At 37.1% G+C, this 25,965-nt stretch overlaps 1 protein-coding gene across 4 annotated transcripts in view; it reads left to right on the top strand.

Annotated features, from left to right (window-relative positions):
- Positions 1 to 25,965, top strand: part of HDAC9 (histone deacetylase 9) — a gene marked incomplete at its 3' end in the record, with an annotated part of 568,944 nt that overhangs the window by 419,844 nt on the left and 123,135 nt on the right. For all 4 annotated transcript variants that reach the window (XM_079710903.1, XM_079710910.1, XM_079710909.1 and 1 more), the window contains one exon: positions 4,589 to 4,707. In XM_079710903.1, the coding sequence (XP_079567029.1) occupies positions 4,589 to 4,707 (119 nt within the window). The remainder of the gene's footprint in view (positions 1 to 4,588; positions 4,708 to 25,965) is intronic.

Here is a 25,965-nt window from a genome sequence, read left to right as displayed (position 1 = left end):
CCTGTTTATTTGTTAGTTCTGGTGTGTTTTTACCTTGCTTCTTCATCTGTTTTCTGTTTCTTTGTCTTCTCATTTTGCTTAACTTACTGTGTTTGGGGTCTCCTTTTTGCAGGCTGCAGGTTTGTAGTTTCCTTTTTTTTGTGTCTGTCCCCAGTGGCTAAGGTTGGTTTAGTGGGTTTTGTAGGCTTCCTGGTGGAGGGTACTAGTGTCTTTGTTCTGGCACATGAGGCTGGATCTTGTCTTTGTGTTGGGCAGGCCCATGTCTGGTGGTTTGTTTTGGGGTGTCTGTGACCTTATTATGATTTTAGGCAGCCTCTCTGCTAATGGATGGGGTTCTGTTCCTGTCTTGCTAGTTGTTTGGCATAGGGTGTCCAGCACTATCGCTTGCTGGTCGTTGTGTGGAGCTGAGTCATGGCGTTGAGATGGAGATCTCTGGGAGATTTTTACCGTTTGATATTATATGGATCTGGGAGGTCTCTGGAGGACCAGTGTCCTGAACTTGGCTCTCCCACCTCAGAGGCACAGCCCTGACACCTGGCTGGAGCACAAAGAACCTGTTGTCCACACAGCTCAGACTTCTGGGAGGTCTGAGGTCTTCTGCCAGCCTTCAGTTGGTTTTCTGTAGGAGTTGTTCCACATGTAGATGTATTTCTGATGTATTTGTTTGGAGGAAGGAGATCTCCATGTCTTACTCTTCTGCCATCATGAAGCTCCTCCCCTGGATCCTTTTTCTGAAGATTGATGCTAACTGTGCTGTTTGCTACTGCACTGTCATTGCTTTTAGGAAATACATAGTAACCCATACATACACACATATCTAAAGGTTTTTCTGAGTCTGTTTACCTGATATATATTTAAAACCATGAGTTCATATGTATATTTTTATAATTTTCTTTCAGTGGGATATTGGGAAATAATGAGGGACTAACACATATGCTTTGTTTGCTGTCTTTTACCAGAGAATCCAATAATTCAGATAAAATTTTAAATAAATGCCTTTGAGGATTTTTTCTATTTAAGAAAAATTATATTATTTTCCCCAGTCAGTACTCCCAATATGTTTTCAGTCTTTCAAACATGATAGATCTTTTGAATAAAAATCAATCTAGACTAACATAAAAAGAAGAGTACAGACACTTCCTTGTACATTGCTAAAATATTTGCCACAATAAGGAGATCTGTGGAGTCTTAGTCTCATCAGTTTATCAGAGAACTGAGTATTAAAGAGTTTAATACTAACAATGGGAAAATAAATAAGTTTCAGTTCAAAATTTAGCACATCTTTAATCCAAACAGTATTTGCAACATGGTAGACACTGAATCCATACTTGTTAAAATGCCTGAATGAACCTTATCAATATCACCACCAATAAGCACCTGTTATTATAGAGTTCTTCAATACCCAGAATCTATTGTAGCACAGCGTTACACAACTTTTATAATCGTGCATCACTAACTCATTCAACAAACAGCTACTACTCGGACACAATTCTAAGCATGTATATTTTTAAATGGAAGGAGTTTATCAAGTGATGTATTTTTTTTCAAATTTTCCATTTTTCTTTATTTTTTGGAGTGAATTCAAGTGTATAGGATTAGTCTTGTGAAACAGAGCATTTTGAAAGCCTGTGTGAAATTGTAAAATCCATGTTTGTATATTCAGGAATAACATACATAACAAATGTGGTATTTACTTCAGACAGAAACTAGTGGATTCTGTATATTTGGAGATACGTGGCATATCTCCAGATAAACATATTTCCTCTGTAAGTGGGTAAGGTCTTTATTAACAAAATAGTTGCATTGGAATGAAAACCTACTCCAGTCCATACCAAATTTCCAATTGCAGACCAAATTTCTGTTTTGTTCTAAGGTTAGATCTTTTTTTTTTTAATTTTGGCAAAAATGGACATTTATAAAAATGTTTTGTTGGAGGGAATGGTTTGTGTCTCATTCTCTTTTTTAGTTTATGCCTTCATTTTGACGGAGGCATCCAATACCTTCCTTTGATAATGTTTGTGGGAGATAATATCTTTTTGTTTGATATTTTAAATATCTGAAACTCTATTATCTGCTCAGTTTTGCAGCTTGGATGTATATGAGATTATAATTTTTAAAATATTTTCCTTAGACTTTCCTTCATAACATAATTTACTAAATGGGTCCTTCAAGTTTCTTGCCTATTTTTCACATCTCCGTTTTGTGTTGTACTTTCTGACAGAATTTGTCAACTTTATCTTCTAAACAGTCTATTACACATTTTGTTTGCTGTTTCTTCTTTTTCTTAACAACACCCTCTTTTCATTTCATAGATGTACTATCTTATGTCTTTGAGGATAATCCAAATTTCTGTAATTATAGTCTCTTCCCTGCATTTTCTCCTGTTTGCAGAGTTCCCTTTCATTTATTCATTTGTTTGCATGTTACTTGTCTTTCATGCTAGAAACTTTCTTCACACAGTCCATCATATTTGAGAAAGGGGCATTGAAAAGATAACTGAGAGCTCTGTATAACTGAGGGGGCCTTTTTGACTGGTGAATTCACTATAGGAAAATAGAGGAAAAAACCTGACTGTTGATCTGAGTGACTCAGAAATGTCAGTCTCTCTAGTTATTTTCTCTTTGGCCAGTTTGTTCCTCCAGGAAGACAGAGAAAAGTCAGCTTGCTTTTTGTGGCTTCCTCTCTGTAGATTTACACTTATGCTTCGGCTTTCCCCTCCATAGATCATCTGTAAGTTTCCCATATTCTAAAATTATGTTGGCAGACCTTGTCTCCTGTTCTATCTTTGTCTTCCAAAAATATATACATATATATTTTATATCCATATGTAGAGAGAAGCCTTTATGGAGAAGGTAGTAAGTGAGCTGTGCCTTGAAGGATGTTTATCCTTCAATTAATCTTACAAGTATAGATTGACTGGGGAGAAAGAAGAGTAGGGGAAGAAATCTTCCAAAGAGAGGGAAAGGAGATGGAAAACTATAATGCATGGTTACTGTAATGCATATGACTGAAGGGACAGCATTGCTTAATCATCTACCTCCATATTTTCCTAAGAGTAGTGTTTGTTCTCTAAGATTGTACATAGGATTAATCAAGCTAAATAGATGGAGTACCTTGGTAAAACACTCTTGATTCTTTGAGACAATTTATTCCAATATCTAATATTCCAGCAACATACATAACATGGCTATTTCACACATATAAAAGAAGTGACTTCATAACATGTGACACTTTTGTAAAAAATTATTGGTATTATTAGGAAGGAAAAGTATTGAATATCTCTCCTGATAATGTAGCTGTATTAGAGATTCTTAATTTTACTGAAGAGTAAAATAATGAAGTGGTACATGGTAAACAAAATTAAATTTTCACTTTCACAGATGGGCCAATTCAGGTATAAGTAGCTTTCTAAATGTTGGCAAGGCTACCGTGGAAGTCACTTACATGTACATTTATGATTTTGAAGGATTGAACTTTTATACTTTTATGACAATAGTACAGTTATGAAAGATATTTAATTCATTTTTATCTCTAGGTAAGTTTCAAATAAGTATTTTTTTATTTTATAATGTGAACAACTTCTTGTTTACATACAAAAAGATTTAAGTATAAAATTAATATGTGGTCATTGTAAAAAATCTGGGAAATTTGCAAATATTCAAAAGTTAGAAGAACTTAATTATGTCATCATTCAAGGATAGCTATTTTAATATTTGGTCTAGTTGTTTCTCCCAAACACACAAAAGAGAACTTACTAATTTTTAAATTCACGGTAGTGTGAACTATTCCCATTTCATTAGTCTTTGAAATTTTGTATTTAAATGATGGCACACTGGTCTTGAAGCCTGCACCAAAAAAACATTTGGTTTTATAAAGCCCACTAGCATCCACTAGTCATTCTCTCTCAAATCCAGCTCTGAGGAGGAAGGGGTTAGGGAAGGCTGAGAAGGCTGAGGAGGTAAGTGCTGAAGTGTCTGAGTGGGACCAGCAGGGGCTGCTGTCAGGGATGAGACTGCCACATTCCTGGTGTCTCTGACCTTGGACTCACTTAACATTATAATCTGGATTCTATTAAAGGAATTTCGTGTTTTTCCTTTGCAAGAGTCACCCCCTACCACGACAAACATTTTAAAATGTTTCTTAAAAAAAGTTGGAAAAGCAACTTTTTCCCAAAAGAAATTTATTGTTCAAATTTACACCAAGTTCTCACTAACTGGAGCAAGCCGGGTTTTCACTAAAGCTTTGACTTTCCTCTGTAAAACATTAGTCACTCCCTTGGAAGAAGCAGTTTTTTATAGGCAGTGGGATAAAACAGCCACAGATGTTCATGTAATATGATGGGCTTTAGAATGTACCTGCAAAGCATTTTTTTTTAATTTGGAGAAAAAAAGACTGAATTGGGATGCTAAAATAACAGTGATTCAGTATTAAGAAAATGATAAATTTTTGGTCCATTCAAACAGTGTTTTCTTTTCCCCTTTTCTTTATTCTTGGGATGTTCTTGAGGTTGTACCAAGTCATTTTCACTGCACAATTTTTAAAGGATTTGCCATTCCCATGGGTAACTGGTTGCCTTTTTACCGTGCAGGACTGTAGTGAAGCCTGTGGCCAAAGAGTTTGATCCAGACATGGTCCTGGTTTCTGCTGGATTTGATGCATTAGAAGGCCACGCCCCTCCTCTGGGGGGCTACAAAGTGACAGCAAAATGTAAGTAATAGCATTTTTTACATGTGAATAGTAACTTAGGTGAGACTTTCAAAAATGATTTTAGATGGTGTTTACTGCTTTGTCAGATTCATTCCTCTGTAGAAATTGGCCTTTAAGAAAAACAAAGTTAAGTCATTGCCTTTGGTGGGCTTGACGGGACATTTCAGAACCTTTGGTTTTTCAGAAGTTGTGTTTTGCTATTTAAAGGCAGAAGTGGGGCTTCCCTGGTGGCGCAGTGGTTGAGAGTCCGCCTGCCGATGCAGGGGACACGGGTTCGTGCCCCGGTCTGGGAAGATCCCACATGCCGCAGAGCGACTAGGCCCGTGAGCCATGGCCACTGAGCCTGTGCTCCGGAGCCTGTGCTCTGCAAGGGGAGAGGCCACAACAGTGAGAGGCCCGCCTACCGCAAAAAAAAAAAATAAAAATAAAGGCAGAAGTGATAGGGCTTCTGTTTAAAATATGTTACATGACTTGAGAGGTCTAGAAAAGCTACTGGGCTTTTGCAAGTAGAATGGAAGTCACTGAATTTATTTCATTGTATATGGCGTAGAAATAGCTGTTTCCCAATAATGCTATGCTCTTCTAGGTTTTAATACAAAAGTGTAGTTCCCCTTGCTCAGAGGTTCTGTACATGCCTATGGGCAGTGATCAGGATCTCTACTGGTATTCTGTTGTTCTGCAAAGGTTAACTTTTTGGCTGTATCCCTTAGCAGCTAGACACCAAATGAACAAATGAATTTTGTGTCATATTGTATTTGAATAACATGACCTAATGGAATCTGGTATAAAGAGTCTTTCTTTAAGAAGAATTTCCGTGCTCTCCAAGTATGAAAACAAGGCATGTGTATAGTCCACACATTGCAGATGTATGCTGGCACTCTGGATATATATTTTTTTAAAAAGATGAAGGAAAAAAGCAAAATTACACCAAGAATAGTATCCACTATTGTGTATTTTAGTGGGGGTTGAAAAGAAACAAACTGAAAACAACCCAAATAGTTTTAAGTGAGAGAGATGTGTTTGGAGCAAATGTGTTTTATTAATTTGAAAAGAACCAAAGAACCAGTATTATGCCAGCCTTTGTTTTAAATTGGCTTTACATGTGACAGAGTTTTCTGCACTTTAATTCTTCCAGTAACATTGTTAGGTAGTAGCTATTTTTAACATCTGTTATTTACTCAGCATTCTTGGTGCCTTATTGTCTATTGAAAATATATTGAAAGAGGCAGCTCTACAAACACAAACAAAGCATAATTCACAATTTTGGTAAAATTGAATAGACAGGTGTTTGTTCACATCACATATCTTTATTAACCTTTTTCTTTGTGGAATCTCCCTCACATGGAAGTCAGTCTTTTCACTGCAGATAAACCTCATTTGGGTCAAGACTGGTGAATAGTTTAGTCTAAATAAAGGGGAAAAAAATGCTTGTACCCTAAATTGAGAAAAACCCAAACAATAGAAAACACATGGTGCAAAGATGGAAATCTAGAAAAGGTGTCCTTTGCCATTAAATCCAAGAATCTCCCTCAGAGGGAGGAATGTCTATATTTGGGTCTTTCTCCCTGCCAAGGGGAAAAGTTGTAACAAGTCTGAACTAGCTGGAAGGAACTAATCTTTTTGTTTGCTTGTTTATTTGTTCATGTTTTGCCAAGTCAAATTCAAATTCAAATCTCAAATGTCATCTTGGAAGTTTCTACCTCTTGTTAGCTTTAATACAGCGCACCAAGACCTTCTTTATGTTGTGTTTCCTTTATCATTTGGCGGGATGCTCTTCGTTGTTTTCTATCCCAGGATAAGTTTATCTATAATTTCTCCAGTCCCCCCACCACCCCTCATCTATTTCTTCTCTTCTTTGTCTTTTCTATTCAACAGAACATTGCTTCCTTACTAGCTGACTTGTTTCCTAAGAAAAACACAGATACAAATTTTAAAAATTGACCCTTTGTTGAGTATATACTGTTTAATAAGGAAAAGATACACAATGAGGAGAGGCAATCTTAGAAACCAAAGAGGCTGTGGTAAAGGCTATCTAAAACAGTTCACGTATTTCATAAATGAGAAAATGAATTTATTTTACCATCTGAAATACTTGGGGTTAAAACCCAAGTGCTTATCCTGAATTTGTAGTTAGATGAAATTGCATAAGCTTTAACTGGATGTTTTCCACAAAGAAACACGTTTCATAAAATGCATGAGAATAGAGAACTTGTGTGCGCACTACAGAGGCCATTTTGGTGCCCAAGACCCTGAACCACAAGCAGTCTGTGACAGACACCGAATAGTCCCATGCTACTTAAATGAAAAACAGCAGGACATCATGTATGAGCAACTTTTTGTATAGATCATCTCATGCAGGTCTCAGTTTGCCAGCTATATTTTCTACAGATGCTGCCATCCTAACTGGGTAGAGGTTAGGATTACTGGACCACTGTATAGTTATTCCCCAAATAGTGCACACCTGGGTCTCCTTTTTTCCTTTCTAACCACCTGTCAAATGCATTTATATTGCTTTGGTCTGGACAGACAATTAATATTTGTCCTTCACTGTCCCATGCCAGAAGTCATTCTCCATTTGAGGGGAGTCCCAAAATGAGGCTAGAAATGGGCTAAAACCTAAAGTAAAAAGCAGGTAGAAATTAAAGAAACACATGTCTTTCCCATTCCTGCAAAACCCACCCTTGCCCGAAGTAGAATGTTTAAGGATTTTAGAGAGTAGTTTGGAGGATACTGTCTTGTCAGAGATGCCAAAATTTTGTCTTAGCACATTGAATAAATCCTCTAAAAAAACTTTTGTTTGATAATCCTGAAAGGAAAAGATAAGTCAAAATAAAAGTGTTTTTGTTTTTAAATATCTAATTAATTCCCTGATTTTTTTTTTTAAGTATTGGTTGATACTTTGACAAAAGTCTCAGCTCACATATAGAGGTAATTTAAAATTACAGTTGATTCTTGGCTAGTAGTATTTTTCTTCCTCTTTTCTCCTCTCATCTCTTCACATATTGAACATTCTTTGCTGTGAGAGTAGAATACAAATATTCAGATTTGTTTGTGCTGAAGTTTTAAATAAATTAGCTGAATTAATTGTTTGAAATCTATGCTGTTCTTTCAATTAACCACCAGGATTAAGGCCCAAGCTGAATGGAATGAGTATCTTTGTGTCCTACCCTAAACCTTACATCAAACTTTACCTTAAAGTTATCAGCTTATCTTTTTAAATACTCTTGTTTGGATCTTATTGTCTTCAGGTTACAGTTTAAGAAGTTTGGCATAACAACTAAGTGCCATCTTCAAACAGTAAAACTGAGTAAAATTGATTCACCATATTGCAGCACCCCCTGGCTTAACAGTGTTATCACCATTAAAAAAAAAGTTTCTTGGGCTTCCCTGGTGGCACAGTGGTTGAGGGTCCGCCTGTCGATGCAGGGGACGCGGGTTCGTGCCCCGGTCCGGGAGGATCCCACATGCCGCGGAGCGGCTGGGCACGTGAGCCATGGCCGCTGAGCCTGCGCGTCCGGAGCCTGTGCTCCGCAACGGGAGAGGCCACAACAGTGAGAGGCCCGTGTACCGCAAAAAAAAAAAAAAAAGTTTCTTTAGTTCAAATTCATTTTACAACAAAACATATTTTTTCTTTCTTTTCAGTACATCTGTATATTTTCTGTTTTCCATGGCTTCAGGTAGTGAACTCCTATGTGCAAATTGCTTTTATCGTGTAAGAACTTTCCTTTCTTTGGAATAATGCAAAAATCACTGTGAGATGATAGCCATGTGTGATTAAAAAAAAAAAAAAAACACATGCTCTTTTTATAAACAGAGAGTAGTTTTATAGTCCTTGAGATAGAAACCACTTCCCTCAACCAATACACAAGTGTTATTTTGACAAACAAAGAATAGATAATAGTCGGGGAAAAAATCAAATAACATGTCTTAGAGTTTTGAATTACCATCTTCTCCTTGATAGAATGTTTCAGCCTTTTTAGTGATCCTCTCATTCCTTTTTCCCTTGTGGAATGTCTGTCAGGGAGATACACTATTGTGGGGCAGATACCTGTCTAAATGAATTGGTACTTAGCTGTGAGTTAATCTTAGGGAAGGACAAAAATTCCTTCATTGGTTAATTCTCCAGAAATAAGTCTCTAAGAAGTTGAGTGCTAAGCCAGTCAACAAATAAGTGCCAGGAAACAAGTTCGTTAAACATATGAGGCTATTCTAATCTACTTCATCTGCTAATGATGGATGTTTGTGCTTCTCTCGTGCGTATTCAGGAGGGTCTGGTTCACAGTGTCCTCTGCCTACACATTTTATTTGTCCATAGAGTTGAAGGCAGACTGAGCCAGAACTATAAGTAGATTTTCATTTTTACTTGTTCTTCCCTCACTAATGATTCTACTTTTACCTTAAAATGTCCATGGCTGTCCGAGGTCTCTAATTTTCTCCCCATTATCAAAACCTGTAAAGGACTTGATCATATTCACTGTGTGTTTTATTACCTGATGATACTTTTTTAAATGAGTACATTCCAGCTAGTGTGTTAGTTCTGTTTGGCAGTTGAATCTTTTATTATTTTTCTGCAATTGTGGCAACAATGCTTTGTCTTCTCATAATAGAATTTCAGGCCACATCAAACAGGTGTGGAGAAAAGAAGTGTCTGGAAGACACCTACCAAATGTCACTTCATGAAAGATCAACCTTAAACTTGAACTGCTTCTGTTCTTTTATATTAGGGTGGAAATTGGGGGAATATCATGCTGGTTGATTGTTCAAAGTATCCTCCCATCCATCTACCATCAGATTAACCTCTGTTATATACTTCTGTGCTGTGTCCTCAGACGCTGGACCAGCACCTGGCACATAGTCTAAGTAACTTTATTATTTTTTTTTAATGAGTAAAGGTAAAATGAACCCATGATTTCTTAGCTAAGTCAGACCCTTTTTTCCAGTATATTTGATGCTACTTGAATTGGGAGTTCATGATTATTTTTGGTTTTGGTATTGCTATCCCTCTATCACTGCTACTTATTTCCAGGTCTTAGACTACATATTTATAACTCCTATAATATTTTAATGAACATAAACCTGTGTTTCTGACAATGGTCACTTATTCAGTATTTCCTTTAATAGAAATATTTTTGAAAGTAATGTAAATATTAAATGGGAAGTAATGATTTCCTTAATAATGGGCCTTGGGCAGAAGCACTGAGTATTAACAACTGCTAGAATCTAGATGGTGAGAAAACTCATTTCATCTCTCCTCAGAAAAACAGGATGGGGAGAGTGACTCCTTTAAATAATATACCTGAAATAAGTGTGAAAAAATATGGGAGAGTGCAGAAGAGCTCGTTTGGGGGGGGGGTCAGAAGATCTATGTTTAAATCTCAACTTTGTTCCTAATTAATTTTGTAATCAAGTTTCTTAATAAGACAAAAAAAAAGTAGGAGAGTAGGGAAATAATAATTATACCTACAACATAAGGAATAAATGATTAAGCATTGTGAGGTAATAGTTTTGAATTTTATTGTGGATATCATTTCAACAATTCTAAACATTCAACAGAAGTCTGAGATTTTAGATGATGTATTTGGACACAAAATACACAATGCAAATGTAAGAAGAATTTTATACTCTTATTTGAACAAAATGGTCAGAATGGTCCTAGGAAGCTATTCAGGATTCTAGGTGAATAAAAAGTATATGTCCAGGGGCTTCCCTGGTGGCGCAGTGGTTGGGAGTCCACCTGCCGATGCAGGGGAGACGGGTTCGTGCCCCGGTCAGGGAGGATCCCACATGCCGCGGAGCGGCTGGGCCGGTGAGCCATGGCCGCTGAGCCTGCACGTCCGGAACCTGTGCTCCGCAACGGGAGAGGCCACGGCAGTGAGAGGCCCGCGTACCGCAAAAAAAAAAAAAAAAAAAAGTATATGTCCATTCAGTTAAAAGTCAGGTTAGGAGAAGTACCTTTGTCACACATTTTCATATCCACATGCATTCTCGCATTGTAATTAGTCTGGGGGCAATTGGAATAAATTACAATGCTTTTTAAAGAAATGAGACATCATTATTTTGTAGTGAGGATAACTCAGGCACTGCCTGCCTAAAAACTGTGCAGTTTGTCTTGGTATATTGAGGTGTGCTTGGATCTTGACATTATTAATATGCTGATGCAGAAGAAATTATCCAGTGGTGCATTTTTAGCAACTGAACTATCTGAAACACAGTTAAGAATCAAAAAACAAACAGAAGAACTTCTGAAATGCAAAAATTGATGCAGAAGGTCCACTTATAAATGTATAGATATGCCTTCTTGCCCTTACTGAGATTCTGCTTAATTCTTTACATATATAACTAGCATACTTGATTATCTAATTTTCCAACTGCCGTAAATTTAAGCAATAGTTTGGAAGTAGAGGTAGAAGAATGGATGGTGGGCATATTTCTGTCTCAGACGTTCTTAAATTTGAGTCTGCAGGCCTCCTGGGAATCCATGGATAGAATTCATGGGGCTCATGAACTTGGATGGGAAAAAACTACATTATTTTTACTAATCCTGCCCCTTATTAGCTGTATGAATTTAGGAATGTATTTTCTCCCATTATAAATATAGGCAACAAACCATAGCTTTATCAGTAAAATAGGTAGCCTTGTCACCAATAGAAATGGCAGCTATTTTCATATCACTTTACTGTTGTGTAGATATTTCCAATGATCAGTTATTCTCACCATTACTTTGAAGTGATGATATATGTCAGACCGGCTGCTCAATTAGTTCTTTGATGCAGTAATATAGAATTAGATGTATTACACCATGGCTTTCCTCCATATTTTGGTAGCTCCTTTCTATAGTAGTTTATTTTGTTTTCTGTGTACTTTATTGTGCACATTTTAAAACATTCTGAGAAGGGATCCATAGGCTTCACTTCAAATACACATGCACACACATACCCACGATCTTTACCTTGAAGCTGAGAATAGTTTATCTCTTTCTACTTGCTGATTTGCTTCTCCCATTATGCCTGGCATAATTATTTTGTTATATATCACTGAACTTTGAAGTAGACAATAAAAAAATGAGTGCTCAGTTTTTCCAAAGATTTCTTATCTGTAAAACAAACTTCAGATATGTGTTGCAGGGCAAGCTAATCTTCATGTCTCATAACTGGGAGTCACACGGACATTATAAACATCATATCAAGGATTTGCACATTGCTATGTCATCATTTTAGAGAGAATAAACTAGTGTAATTTGGGAAATCAGAAATTTTTTCTAAAATCATGCATCCATTCTAAATTTTTTTTATTTGGGGTGATATAAAAGATGTATAATACAGAGAATTATATAACAACTTTATTACTTCCACTATTCAGAATTGGCAGCAGCTAAATATTTTTATTATGTTTACTCCAAATCTTTTGTTTATAAAATAAATAAAAATTGCAGATGAGTGAGGACTTCCCTTTAATCACCGAATCACAGTCTCTAAGTCTTATTCCCATTCCCCTCATAGCCACTGTCATAATTTGTGTACTTTCCAGTACATACACACACACACACACACACACACACACACTTGCATGCAAACACACACTCTACAGTATTATTTTAGTGAGTATGGTTTTTAATTTACCATATATAGCGAAAGGTAAGTATTTATGTTATTCTGTACATATAGTTTAAGGAAGTTGCTTTTTTTCACTTTTAATATCTTTGTTTTGACATATGCTCATGAATGTTTATATATCCTTTTAATTTCTCTGTACTGGGCCATTATGGACAGACACCATAGTGTACATTATCTATCCTCCTATCAATGGACCTTTACGTTGTTTCCAGGTTCTCACTATTGTGAATAGTGTGGAAGTGAACATCCCTTCACAAGTCTCCTGTTGCCTGGGTGTTACCTTACCTGACTTTTCTAGTCAGTTTGGGCTTCTGTCTCTTTTTCAGTATGAAGCACTTACAAACATGGAGGGAGGCAGCTGAAGAAGGAAAGAATGCCTTCTACCTTCCATAACTATTCCTCAAACTGCAGTCCATGTCCCTTGTCTCACAACCACATACACCCACAAATCTGCTCTTTCCTCTTCTCTTTACCATTTTACACTTTGTATATACACCCCTTCCTTTCAAGTTAAAATTGGCAGAGAGGCTATTGGGTACTAAAATTCTTCAAGTCTCATCCAAACTTTAAGGAAAAAAGAATGTGCTAGAAATCATGTGATAGATAAAATATCATAATTTTAAGGTGTTTTTATGCAGTACTTTGGGAATTAAATTTAAATCGAAAAGATGGGCTATTCAAAGCCCATCTGAATGGCTATGCTTTGAATGACTATGGAGGGCACCATGGCTCTGAGGTTGAAAGCACAGGCTGGTCATCCAGTAGACAAGTCATAATCCTGGCCTGGGCCCTTAGACCACAGGAATGTCATTTCAACATCTTGAAGATTGTTTTCTTACCTGGAAAGGGAACATTAATTTCATTCTGGCAGTGTTGTTTTTATTGATGGTACAGTAATAATACCTACTGGAAATCGTTGAGTGTTTACTCTGTGCTAGGCACTGTACACAGTACTTCCCTGCATTTTCTCATTTCATTTTTATGATTAAATGAGATAATATATATGAAGCACTCTTTTTTTTTGTACCCTGCAATCATGGATTTAACAGTCACGTAACTTCCAAATTTAAAAAAAAGTGACAGAAAAATTAAGTGACTTGCTCACAGAGCTGAGGAATAACAAAACCACAACTTGATCTCATGTCTTTTAACTTCCAGCTCAGCATATTTTCCACTTGGCTCAATGGGTTATTAAAAATATCCCAGATAAGTAAGTAGAGTTTTTAATTACTGTAGAAGCTTATTCCAAATTGAGAAAATACAGAAAAAATAAAAGGAAATTTTCACAACAAAAATGTTCTTATTTAAATAAAATTCTCCAAGTCAAAAAAGTAACCAGAGCTCTTTTAACATATGGGAACTTAACCATTTTGCAGACTGTGTGCACTGTTTTTCATGAAGCTTTCTGTGCAAGATCTAGTTAGGGACTCATTTTGTCTTTGGCTCAAAATTTCTGCATACCAGTACATCTCTTTGTTGTGCTCTTAAGCAAGTACATTGCCCCCTGCAAAGACAGGGGGAAGTGGATTTACACGACATTTATATTCAGAAATGTCTTATGCAACATGGCTTCCTTATATGTAACTAACAGTCAGTATAAAGAAGCAGCATAGTTAATTAAGAAGGGAAAATGTCAGCATGTAAAAAATTACAAATCTTAGATTTGGGAATGATTTTATTTTTAAATGACAACGAAAAGATTTATTCAGTGAGTGCTCCATGTTTTACTGTTACCCTGCCTTCATTTTCTCACTCAATTGCCTGTTTCCTTATACCACATGACAGCTCAGATACCAAATTATAGAAGAATATTTTCCATCTGCAGTGCTTAGTTACTGATGTCATGAAACAATCCTTAGGCTACGATGACTACTGCTTAACTTTGAAGAGCAAAATTACTGTAACTGTACCATAACTGGGGCCAGGTCAACATTGCTTTTGAAAATAAATACATACATCCTGAAGGAGGATGACAGCTGCAACTGTACAGTAAAATACATGCTATATTTCATTGATACTTTTTCATACTTTAACATGTCTGAATCGGACTACCTCTTACATTTGATGGCATTTAATTGTTGGATGGGCAATTTTTTTTTTTTTAATTTACATAGTGGTTTGTAAAAACACAGTCACAATTATTTTGTGCTGTAATTGATGACACCTTAGATTAAATGAAATATGTAGTATTTTACTTTTTGAGATGTTGTTTTAAAAATCCCAGCCAAAGGCCATACTAAAATTATAGCTTAGATTTGCATTTTATATTTGCTTTACAGACTTACAATGATTGAATAGAGTCTTGAGAAAGTAAAAATTAAAATAATAATATAATATAAAACAACCAAAAGTATTATCAAGGAGAAATTTCAGATAGTGGATTCTCTTAATGGGTTTGCTTTTAATTCAGACAAAAATTTGTTTTTCCTTGGCCTGAAATCTATATGACCATGGGCTCTGACCCTTTATCGTGATGATCACACTAAGTAAAACTGGTTTCCAACTCATTTTATCAAATGAAATCAATACAATGAAGAGTCAGGTAGTCAAACGATTTATTAAGTAATGTCATAGGTCGGAGACAGTAGTATAAGGGTCTGGGCCACAGCTACATGACTGATAATCATCTACCAGCACATATGAGGCTGATGAAGTTATCATGGAAATTATGGGGAATGAATGTGTACTTTCCTCTTACAGGAAGTTTTCCTCACACTGCTCTCATGGGCTGGAGAATCACTACCATCTAGTACCACGGTTTCCGAACTCACAGGCATCAGCGTCACCTGGGGGACTTGTTAGGTGTGCTGGGCCCCACTGTTAAAATTTCTGATTCATTATGTCTGGAGTAGGACCTGCAATATGCATTTTCTAACAAGTTCCCAGGTGAGTGCTGATACTCCTGGTCTAGGGATCACACTTTGAGAACCACGGGGCTAGTTATATAAAGAAAGGACACAGGACTTGGAATTAGTTGATCTGTATTTTGAGTCTCATTGGCAACCAACTCACTTTTCTGTGACTTAATATTCTTGTCTCTCAAACAGAAATAGTACAAATTATATTTGTTTTGGCTAAGCATGGGGCTATTATGAGAATCAAATGAGGTAATGAACTTGAAAAGATGCTTTGTAATATACGATACTGTAAATATGAGAAGATATCAGTGATATTGTACCCATTAAATTTGGGGATATTGTTTTCATACAAGTAAGCTGGGTTCAGAATTCTAAGGCAAAACAACTTTGCATTCTTAGATGAAAATATATTCTAAATATTTAGTTATTTTAAAATGTTTAACATATTTAAATATTTAAAGATATTTTAAAATATCTGAAATAGGTAGCTATTGTTGCTTTTTATAGGGAGATGGCTGGAGTCCCACATATCTGTTTTCTCCCTGAATCTTTTTCAACAGAACCTCCAGACTTGTCCCAGGTGACACTGGGGCTCATGGCCACAGATAAGTCACCAGGAATTGTGGCAACTGTCTTAACACAAATTCTCATGATTCCGGAGCATTACAGTTAATGAGCCTCCTCTGCCCAGTATTTCCCTCAGTCACTTCCGTGGACTTCCCCTTATCTCTTCACCTAAATAACATAATTGTTACTCAGTAGAGTACAATGAACTCTACCAGGTCCCTTGGTAGAAAGAGTACTTTAGAAATCAGCTTTCTCCTAAACAAATAACAAGTGTTGGTGAGGATGTGGAGAAAAGGGAACTTTCAAACATTGTTGGTGGGATTGTCAACTGGTGCAGCCACTATGGAAAACAGTGTGGAGGTTCCTCAAAAAATTAACAATAGAACTGCCATGTGACCTAGCGATATCACTTATATGTATTGTATTTGCCTGAAAAAAAACAAAAAAATTAATTTGAAAAGATATATGCACTCAATGTTCATTGCAGCATTATTTACAATAGCAAAGATATGGAAGCAGCCCAAGCATTCGATGATAGACGAGTGGATAAAGAAGATGTGGGGTATATGTATAATGAAATACTTTAGTCATAGAAAAAGTATCAATAATTTTTCCATTTGCGACAATATAGACGGACCTAGAGAGTGTTATGCTAAGTGAAAGAAGTCAGATAGAGAAAGACAAATACTATATGATCTCACTTATATATGGAATCTAAAAAACAAAACAAACAAACAAAACAAAATGAAAACAGAGTCATAGATACAGAGAACAAAGAGGTGGTTGCCAGAAGGGCAGGGATGGGAATGTGGGTGAAATAGTGAAGGGGATTAAGAGGTACAAGCCTCCAGTTCTATAATAAATAAGTCATGGGGACGTAATACACAGAATGCAAGAATCTTATGATTCTCATGTAATCATAAGAAATATGATTAATTATATTGTAATAACTTTGTATGGGGACGGATGGTTACTAGATTTATCCTGGTCATTTTGTAATGTATGCAAATGTCAAATCATTATGTAGTACACCTGAAATTAACATAACGTTGTATGTCAACTATATTTCAATAAAAAAGAAGTGGTTAAAAAAAAAAAAGAAAGAAGATTTCTCCTGATCTCAGAAGTTGATATATTTTCTTTTCTTTATTTTTTAAATATATTTATTTATTTTATTTATTTATTTTTGGCTGCGTTCGGTCTTTGTTGCTGTGTGCATGCTATCTCTACTTGCGGCAAGTGGGGGCTCCTCTTCCTTGCAGTGCATGGGCTTCTCGTTGCGGTGTCTTCTTTTGTTGCGGAACACGGGCTCTAGGTGTGCGGGCTTCAGTAGTTGTGGCATGCAGGCTTCAGTAGTTGTAGCACGCGGGCTCCGTAGTTGTGGCTCATGAGCTCTAGAGCACAGGCTCAGTAGTTGTGGCGCACGGGCTTAGTTGCTCCACGGCATGTGGGATCTTCCCAGACCAGGGCTCAAATGCGTGTGTCCTGCATTGGCAGGTGGATTCTTAACCACTTCGCCACCAGGGAAGCCCCCAGAATTTGATGTATTTTCAATCAAACAATATGAAATGTGATGAGATAGAGATGATGATGATAGATAGATGATGAGATAGAGATAGAGACTTTTCTTCCAAGTTGTTTTTAAAATGCCATACTTATTTTAAAGAAGTTTCTTCATCCCCTCCCCAACCTACCTCTAAATCTTAGTACCAGCTTGTTCCATAAGAAATTGTATGGATCTAACCAGATTGTAAGCTCTTATTTATCTCTTCCTATCATTTCTTCAGATTTTTAATGTGTAGAATTTTTCAATCTAAATGAGTCACCTGCATAAAATAATTTGATGTTTATTTTCACGTTGGAAGCGAAAGAGAAATGCCTAGGGTTAGGAACATCAGTTTGTAAATCTCTGCTTCAACTACTGCATATTTCTCTAATGTTCAGCCTTTATTCAGGAATGATTTAGGTGGAGTCATATATAACGATACAAATGTATAGGTAAGGTCTTCATTCCCTACTGTTTTCCTCTTTTCTCTGCCTTGATAGAATGTGTCTGTAACTGGAGGAGCTGTCTGCTTCAGAAATTATTTTACCAAATCATTGACCATCTATTGCAGGTCATCCCTATGCTTAATATTATTTTCCTGCAACTACAATATAATTTTCACTTCCTACCATACATGACCTCTTTCCTCTCTCTGTGTGACCCTATTCTCCTTGGTCCTCCCCTTTGTTCATTATGCTCCAGACTTGCAAATCTTTCCACCTCTCAAACTGGCCAGACTCCTGTCAGGTCTGTGTATAGCATATTCCTTTTGTCTGCAACCCTCTCTCCTTCAGTGTTCCCTGGCTGTTTTCTCAGCTCAGATATTATCCTCTCAGAGAGTTCTTCCCTAACCACATGGCTCCCCCCCGTGCCCCCCCATCATCCTCTACTGCTTGCCCTAATTGCTATTTGCCAAAAGTATGCAATTTGAGGCTCTTTATCCCCAGGCCTAAAACATCTCCTCACTCACTGTCCAGACTCAAAAGATATTTATTGACTTTCATTTATTGGATGCTTTTTCTCTTAAAAAAATCAAATGACATCATTTAAAAATGTATTTTAATTCTGCAAAGTCAATCTATTTTTTTTCTTTTACTTGAAAAGTATGGTAAATGGGTGTATATTCAAGATATTTTCATAAGCATCCAAGTTGAACCATGTTTGTTGCTATTAAAAAAAAGAAAGAAAAGAAACAATAACCAGACTAGCAGGCAGTATGAGATAGTGGTTCAAAAAAGCAGGCTCTGAAGTGTACCTCTCTAGGATCGACACTTGGTTGTGACACTTTTCTAATTGTGTGACGTTGGATAACTTATTTTACCTTAGTGACACTCAATTTTCTCTTCTGCAAATGGGACTATTTCATAGGTTTGTGAAGATTAAATAAAAACAGCCCATTTTCACCCTAAAAACTAACATTTAGTAGGCCCTCAACAAATCTTAGCCAGAATTATATACTGTTAAAATTTTCATGTGCCTTGAAAGTGCTTTGGATTACAAGTTTAATACATTCATAGAAAACTACGCTTGTTGGAATTGAACAATTCTGGATCTGTGTCTTGATAACAAAATATAACTATATGGCTTTTAAATACTTCAAACTAATTTACATTTGAAAAAAGCAATAATTAGCAATTGTTAACAAAATGCATGAGTCTGTAGATTTTGGGGGATCACATCTGTTGGTGGAACAAATCTCCTAGACACCTACATAACAAGGAGTCAGTCTAGCTAGACAAGCTCATATAGGTAGTACAGGCCAGTGATACCTGGGACAAACAGCAAACTTCTTCATTTAGTAAGAATTTCCATAAACACCTAAAAGATTTTTATGTGCAAAAAAAAAAAGACTCTTCATGTTGCTTAAGATAAAAACAAGGAATAAAACTGAGGGAAGGGACTTCCCTGGTGGCACAGTGGTTAAGAATCCACCTGCCAATGCAGGGGACACGGTTCGAGCCCTGGTCCAGGAAGATACCACATGCCACGGAGTAACTAAGCCAGTGCACCACAACTATTGAGCCTGCAATCTAGAGCCCGCGTGCAGCAACTACTTAAGTCCGCATGCCTACAGCCCGTTCTCTGCAACAAGAGAAGCCACCACAATGAGAAGCCTGCGCACAGCAAGGAACAGTAGCCCCCACTGGCCCCAACTAGAGAAAGCCCACGCACAGCAATGAAGACCCAACGCAGCCAAAAATAAAAAAACTGGAGATTGGTTAAAGGTGGTGGAGTAGAAGGATGTGCTCTCACTCCCTCTTGTGAAAGCACCAGAATCACAACTAACTGCTGAACAGTCATCAACAGGAAGATGCTGGAACTCAGCAAAAAAGATACCCCACATCGAAAGACAAAGGAGAAGCCACAATGAGATGGTAGAAGTGGCGCAATCACAATAAAATCAAATCCCATAACTGCTGGGTGGGTGACTCACAGACTGGCGAACACTTATACCACAGAAGTCCACCCACTGGGGTGAAGGTTCTGAGCCCGACGTCAGGCTTCCAAACCTGGGGGTCTGGCAATGGGAGGAGGAATTCCTAGAGAATCAGACTTTGAAGGCTAGCGGAACTTGATTGCAGGACTTCTACAGGACTGGGGGAAACAGAGACTCCACTCTTGGAGGGCACACAAAGTAGTGTGTGCATCAGGACCCAGGGGAAGGAGCTGTGACCCCATAGGAGACTGAATCAGACCTACCTGCTAGTGTTGGAGGGTCTCCTGCAGGGGGTGGGGCAGCGGTGGGCGTGGCTCACTGTGAGGATAAGAGCACTGGCAGCAGAAGTTCTGGGAAGTACTCCTTGGCGTGAGTGCTCCCAGAGTCCACCATTAGCCCCACTAAAGAGCCCGGGTAGGCTCCAGTGTTGGGTCGCCTCAGGCCAAAAACCAACAGGGAGGGAACACAGCCCCACCCATCAGCAGACAAGCGGGTTAAAGTTTTACTGAGCTCTGCCCACCAGAGCAACAGCCAGCTCTACCCACCACCAGTTCTTCCCATCAGGAAACTTGCACAAGCCTCTTAGATAGCCTCATTCACCAGAGGGCAGACAGCAGAAGCAAGAAGAACTACAGTCCTGCAGCCTATGGAACAAAAACCACATTCACAGAAAGATAGACAAGATGAAAAGGCAGAGGGCTATGTACCAGATGAAGGAACAAGATAAAACCCCAGAAAAATAACTAAATGAAGTGGAGATAGGCAACCTTCCAGAAAAAGAATTCAGAATAATGATAGTGAAGATGATCCAGGACTTCGGAAAAACAATGGAGGAAAAGATCGAGAAGATGCAAGAACTGTTTAACAAAGACCTAGAAGAATTAAAGAACAAACAAACAGAGATGAAAAATACAATAACTGAAATGAAAAATGCACTAGAAGGAATCAATAGCCGAATAACTGAGGCAGAAGAACGGATAAGGGACCTGGAAGACAGAATGGTGGAATTCACTGCTGTGGAACAGAATAAAGAAAAAAGAATGAAAAGAAATGAAGAGAGCCTAAGAGATCTCTGGAAAAACATTAAACACACCAACACTCGCATTATAGGGGTCCCAGAAGGAGAAGAGAGAGAGAAAGGACCAGAGAAAATATTTGAAGGGATTATAGTTGAAAACTTCCCTAATATGGGAAAGGAAATAGCCACCCAAGTCCAGGAAGCACAAAGAGTCCCATACAGGAAAAATCCAAGGAGAAACACACTGAGACACATAGTAATCAAATTGGCAAAAATTAAAGACAAAGAAAAATTATAGAAAGCAGCAAGGGAAAAACGACAAATAACATACAAGGGAACTCCCATAAGATTAACAGCTGATTTCTCAGCAGAAACTCTACAAGCCAGAAGGGAATGGCATGACATATTTAAAGTGATGAAAGGGAAGAACTTACAAGCAAGATTACTCTACCCAGCCAGGATCTCATTCAGATTCGAAGGAGAAATCAAAAGCTTTACCGACAAGCAAAAGCTAAGAGAATTCAGCACCACCAAACCAGCTCTACAACAAATGCTAAAGGAACTTTTCTAAGTGGGAAACACAAGAGAAGAAAAGGACCTACAAAAACAAACCCAAAAGAATTAAGAAAATGGTAATAGGAACATACATATCGATAATTACCTTAAACGTGAATGGATTAACTGCTCCAACCAGAAGACACAGGCATGCTGAATGGATACAAAAACAAGACCCATATATACGCTGTCTACAAGAGACCCACTTCAGACCTAGGGACACATCCAGACTGAAAGTGAGAGGATGGAAAAAGATATTCCATGCAACTGGAAATCAAAAGAAAGCTGGAGTAGCAATACTCATATCAGATAAAATAGACTTTAAAATAAAGAATGTTACAAGAGACAAGAAGGACAATACATAATGATTAAGGAATCAATCCAAGAAGAAGATATAACAATTATAAATATATATGCACCCAACATAGGAGCACCTCATTATCTAAGGCAACTGCTAACCAGTATAGAAGAGGAAATTGACAGTAACACAATAATAGTGGGGGACTTTAGCACCTCACTTACACAAATGCACAGATCATCCAAACAGAAAATTAATAAGGAAACACAAGCTTTAAATGACCCAATAGACCAGATAGATTTAATTCATATTTATAGGACATTCCAGCCAAAACCAGCAGATTACACTTTCTTCTCAAGTGTGCACAGAGCATTCTCCAGGATAGATCACATCTTGGGTCACAAATCAAGCCTCAGTAATTTAAGAAAATTGAAAGCATATCAAGCATCTTTTCTGACTACCATGTTGTGAGATTAGAAATGAATTACGGGGAAAAAAACGTAAAAAACACAAACACATGGAGGCTAAACAATATGTTACTAAATAACCAAGAGGTTCACTGAAGAAATCAAAGAGAAAATCAAAAAATACCTAGAGACAAATGACAATGAAAACACGACAATCCAAAACCTATGGGATGCAGCAAAAGTAGTTCTAAGAGGGAAGTTTATAGCAATACGATCCTACCTGAAGAAGCAAGAAGAATCTCAAATAAACAATCTAACCTTACAGCTAAAGGAAATAGAGAAAGAAAAAGAAACAAAACCCAAAGTTACCAGAGGAAAGAAATCATAAAGATCAGAGCAGAAATAAATGCAACAGAAACAAAGAAAACAATAGCAAAGATCAATAAAACTAAAAGCTGGTTCTTTGAGAAGATAAACAAAATTGATAAATCATTAGCCAGACTCATCAAGAAAAAGAGGGAGAGGACTCAAATCAGTAAAATTAGAAATGAAAAAGGAGAAGTTACAACAGACACCACAGAAATACAAAGCATCCTAAGAGACTACTACAAGCAACTCTATGCCAATAAAATGGACAACCTGGAAGAAATGGATAAATTCTTAGAAAGATCTAACCTTCCAAGACTGAACCAGAATGAAACAGAAAATATGAACAGACCAATCACAAGCACTGAAATTGAAACTGTGATGAAAAATCTTCCAACAAACAAAAGTCCAGGACCAGATGGCTTCACAGGTGAATTCTATCAAACATTTAGAGAAGAGTTAACACTCATCCTTCTCAAACTCTTCCAAAATACAGCAGAGGGAGGAACACTCCCAAACTCATTCTACGAGGCCACCATCACCCTGATACCAAAACCAGACAAAGATACTACAAAAAAAGAAAATTAGAGACCAATATCACTGATGAATATAGATGCAAAAATCCTCAACAAAATAAGAGCAAAGAGAATCTAGCAATACATTAAAAGGATCATACACCATGATCAAGTGGGGTTTATTCCAGGAATGCAAGGATTCTTCAATGTACGCAAGTCAATCAACGTGATACATCATACTAACAAATTGAAGGAGAAAAACCATATGATCATCTCAGTAGATGCAGAGAAAACTTTCGACAAAATTCAACACCCATTTATGATAAAAACCCTGCAGAAAGTAGGCATAGAGGGAACTTTCCTCAATATAATAAAGGCCATATATGACAAACCCACAGCCAACATCGTCCTCAGTGGTGAAAAACTGAAACCATTTACTAAGATCAGGAGCAAGACAAGGATGTCCACTCTCACAACTCTTATTCAACAGAGTTTTGGAAGTTTTAGCCACAGCAATTAGAAAAGAAAAAGAAATAAAAGGAATCCAAATCGGAAAAGAAGAAGTAAAGCTGTCACTGTTTGCAGATGACATGATACTATACATAGAGAATCCCAAAGATGCCACCAGAAAACTACTAGAGCTAATCAATGAATTTGATAAAGTAGAAGGATACAAAATTAATGCACAGAAATCTCTGGCATTCCTATACACTATTGATGAAAAATCTGAAAGTGAAATTAAGAAAACGCTCCCATTTAACACTGCATCAAAAAGAATAAAATATCTAGGAATAAACCTACCTAAGGAGACAAAAGACCTGTATGCAGAAAATTATAAGACACTGATGAAGGAAATTAAAGATGATACAAATAGTTGGAGAGATATACCATGTTCTTGGATTGGAAGAATCAACATTGTGAAAATGACTCTACTACCCAACGCAATCTACATATTCAGTGCAATCCCTATCAAACTACCACTGGCATTTTCACAGAATTAGAACAAAAAAATTTCACAATTTGTATGGAAACACAAAAGACCCCGAATAACCAAAGCAATCTTGAGAACAAAAACTGGAGCTGGAGGAATCAGGCTCCCTGACTTCAGACTACACTACAAAGCTACACTAATCAAGACAGTATGATACTGGTACAAAAACAGAAACATAGATCAATGGAACAGGATAGAAAGCCCAGAGATAAACCCACGGACATATGGTCACCTTATCTTTGATAAAGGAGGCAAGAATATACAGTGGAGAAAAGACAGCCTCTTCAATAAGTGGTGCTGGGAAAACTGGACAGGTACATGTAAAAGTATGAGATTAGAACACTCCCTAACACCATACACAAAAATAAGCTCAAAATGGATTAAATACCTAAATGTAAGGCCAGACACTATCAAACTCTTAGAGGAAAACATAGGCAGAACACTCCATGACATCAATCACAGCAAGATCCTTTTTGATCCACCTCCTAGAGAAATGGAAATAAAAACAAAAATAAACAAATGGGACCTAATGAACCTTACAAGCTTTTGCATAGCAAAGGAAACCATAAACAAGACCAAAAGACAACCCTCAGAATGGGAGAAAGTATTTGCAAATAAAGCAACTGAAAAGGGATTAATCTCCAAAATTACAAGCAGCTCATGCAACTCAATAACAAAAAAACAAACAACCCAATCCAAAAATGGGCAGAAGACCTAAATTGACATTTTTCCAAAGAAGATATACAGATTGCCAACAAACACATGAAAGAATGCTCAACATCATTAATTATTAGAGAAATGCAAATCAAAACTACAATGAGATATCTCACATTGGTCAGAATGTCCATCATCAAAAAATCTAGAAACAATAAATGCTGGAGAGGGTGTGGAGAAAAGGGAACACTCTTGCCCTGCTGGTGGGAATGTAAATTGATACAGCCACTATGGAGAACCGTATGGAGGTTCCTTAAAAAACTACAAATAAAACTACCATACGACCCAGCAATCCCACTACTGGGCATATACCGTGAAAAAACCATAATTCAAAAAGAGACATGTACCAAAATGTTCATTGAAGCTCTATTTACAATAGCCAGGAGATGGAAGCAACCTAAGTGTCCATCATCGGATGAATGGATAAAGAAGATGTGGCACATATATACAATGGAATATTACTCAGCCATAAAAAGAAATGAAATTGAGTTATTTGTAGTGAGGTGGATGGACCTAGAGTCTGTCATACAGAGTGAAGTAAGTCAGAAAGAGAAAAACAAATACCGTATGCTAACACATATATATGGAATCTAAGAAAACAAAAACAAAAACAAAAAATGGTCATGAAGAACCTATGGGTAAGTCAGGAATAAAGACACAGACTTACTAGAGAATGGACTTGAGGATATGGGAGTGGGAAGGGTAATAAGCTGTGACAAAGTGAGAGAGTGGCATGGACATATATACACTACCAAACGTAAAATAGATAGCTAGTGGGAAGCAGTTGCATAGCACAGGCAGATCAGCTCTGTGCTTTGTGACCACCTAGAGGGATCGGATAGGGAGGGTGGGAGGGAGGGAGATGCAAGAGGGAAGAGATATGGGAACATATGTATAACTGATTCACTTTGTTATAAAGCAGAAACTAACACACCATTGTAAAGCAATTATACTCCAATAAAGATGTTAAAAAGAAAAGAACCTGCTGTATAAAAAGATAAATAAAATTAAATTAAAAAAAAATTTTTTAATAAAAAAAAACGGAGGGTACTTTTCTAGTGATGATTGTGTTTATACCACATCCATTGTGACTGATTATCTTTTCAGAAGCAGGTTTTCTTCATAAAGTAAGGAAATTTACTACAGTATAAGAGAAAATATTTATTTTTGAACAATACTACGGAAATTTATCTTTGATAATACTATGATATATATTTTAAAGTAAGACAAAATAGAAAGATAAAAGCATAGATAGAGGTCGAGATGAAAAGACAAAGGTAAGCCTAGAGAGACCGGACTTAATTTAGCAGTGCACTCAAGATTTAATTTATTTGGCCAGCCATTACTTAACTGTAGCAGTGTAGGTATTTTAG

The sequence above is a fragment of the Hyperoodon ampullatus genome (assembly GCF_949752795.1).
Source record: "Hyperoodon ampullatus genome assembly, chromosome: 9".
NCBI classification, from domain to species: Eukaryota; Metazoa; Chordata; class Mammalia; order Artiodactyla; family Ziphiidae; genus Hyperoodon; species Hyperoodon ampullatus.
Note: the sequence above shows the minus strand (reverse complement) of the source record. Positions and strands in the feature narration are given on the sequence as shown.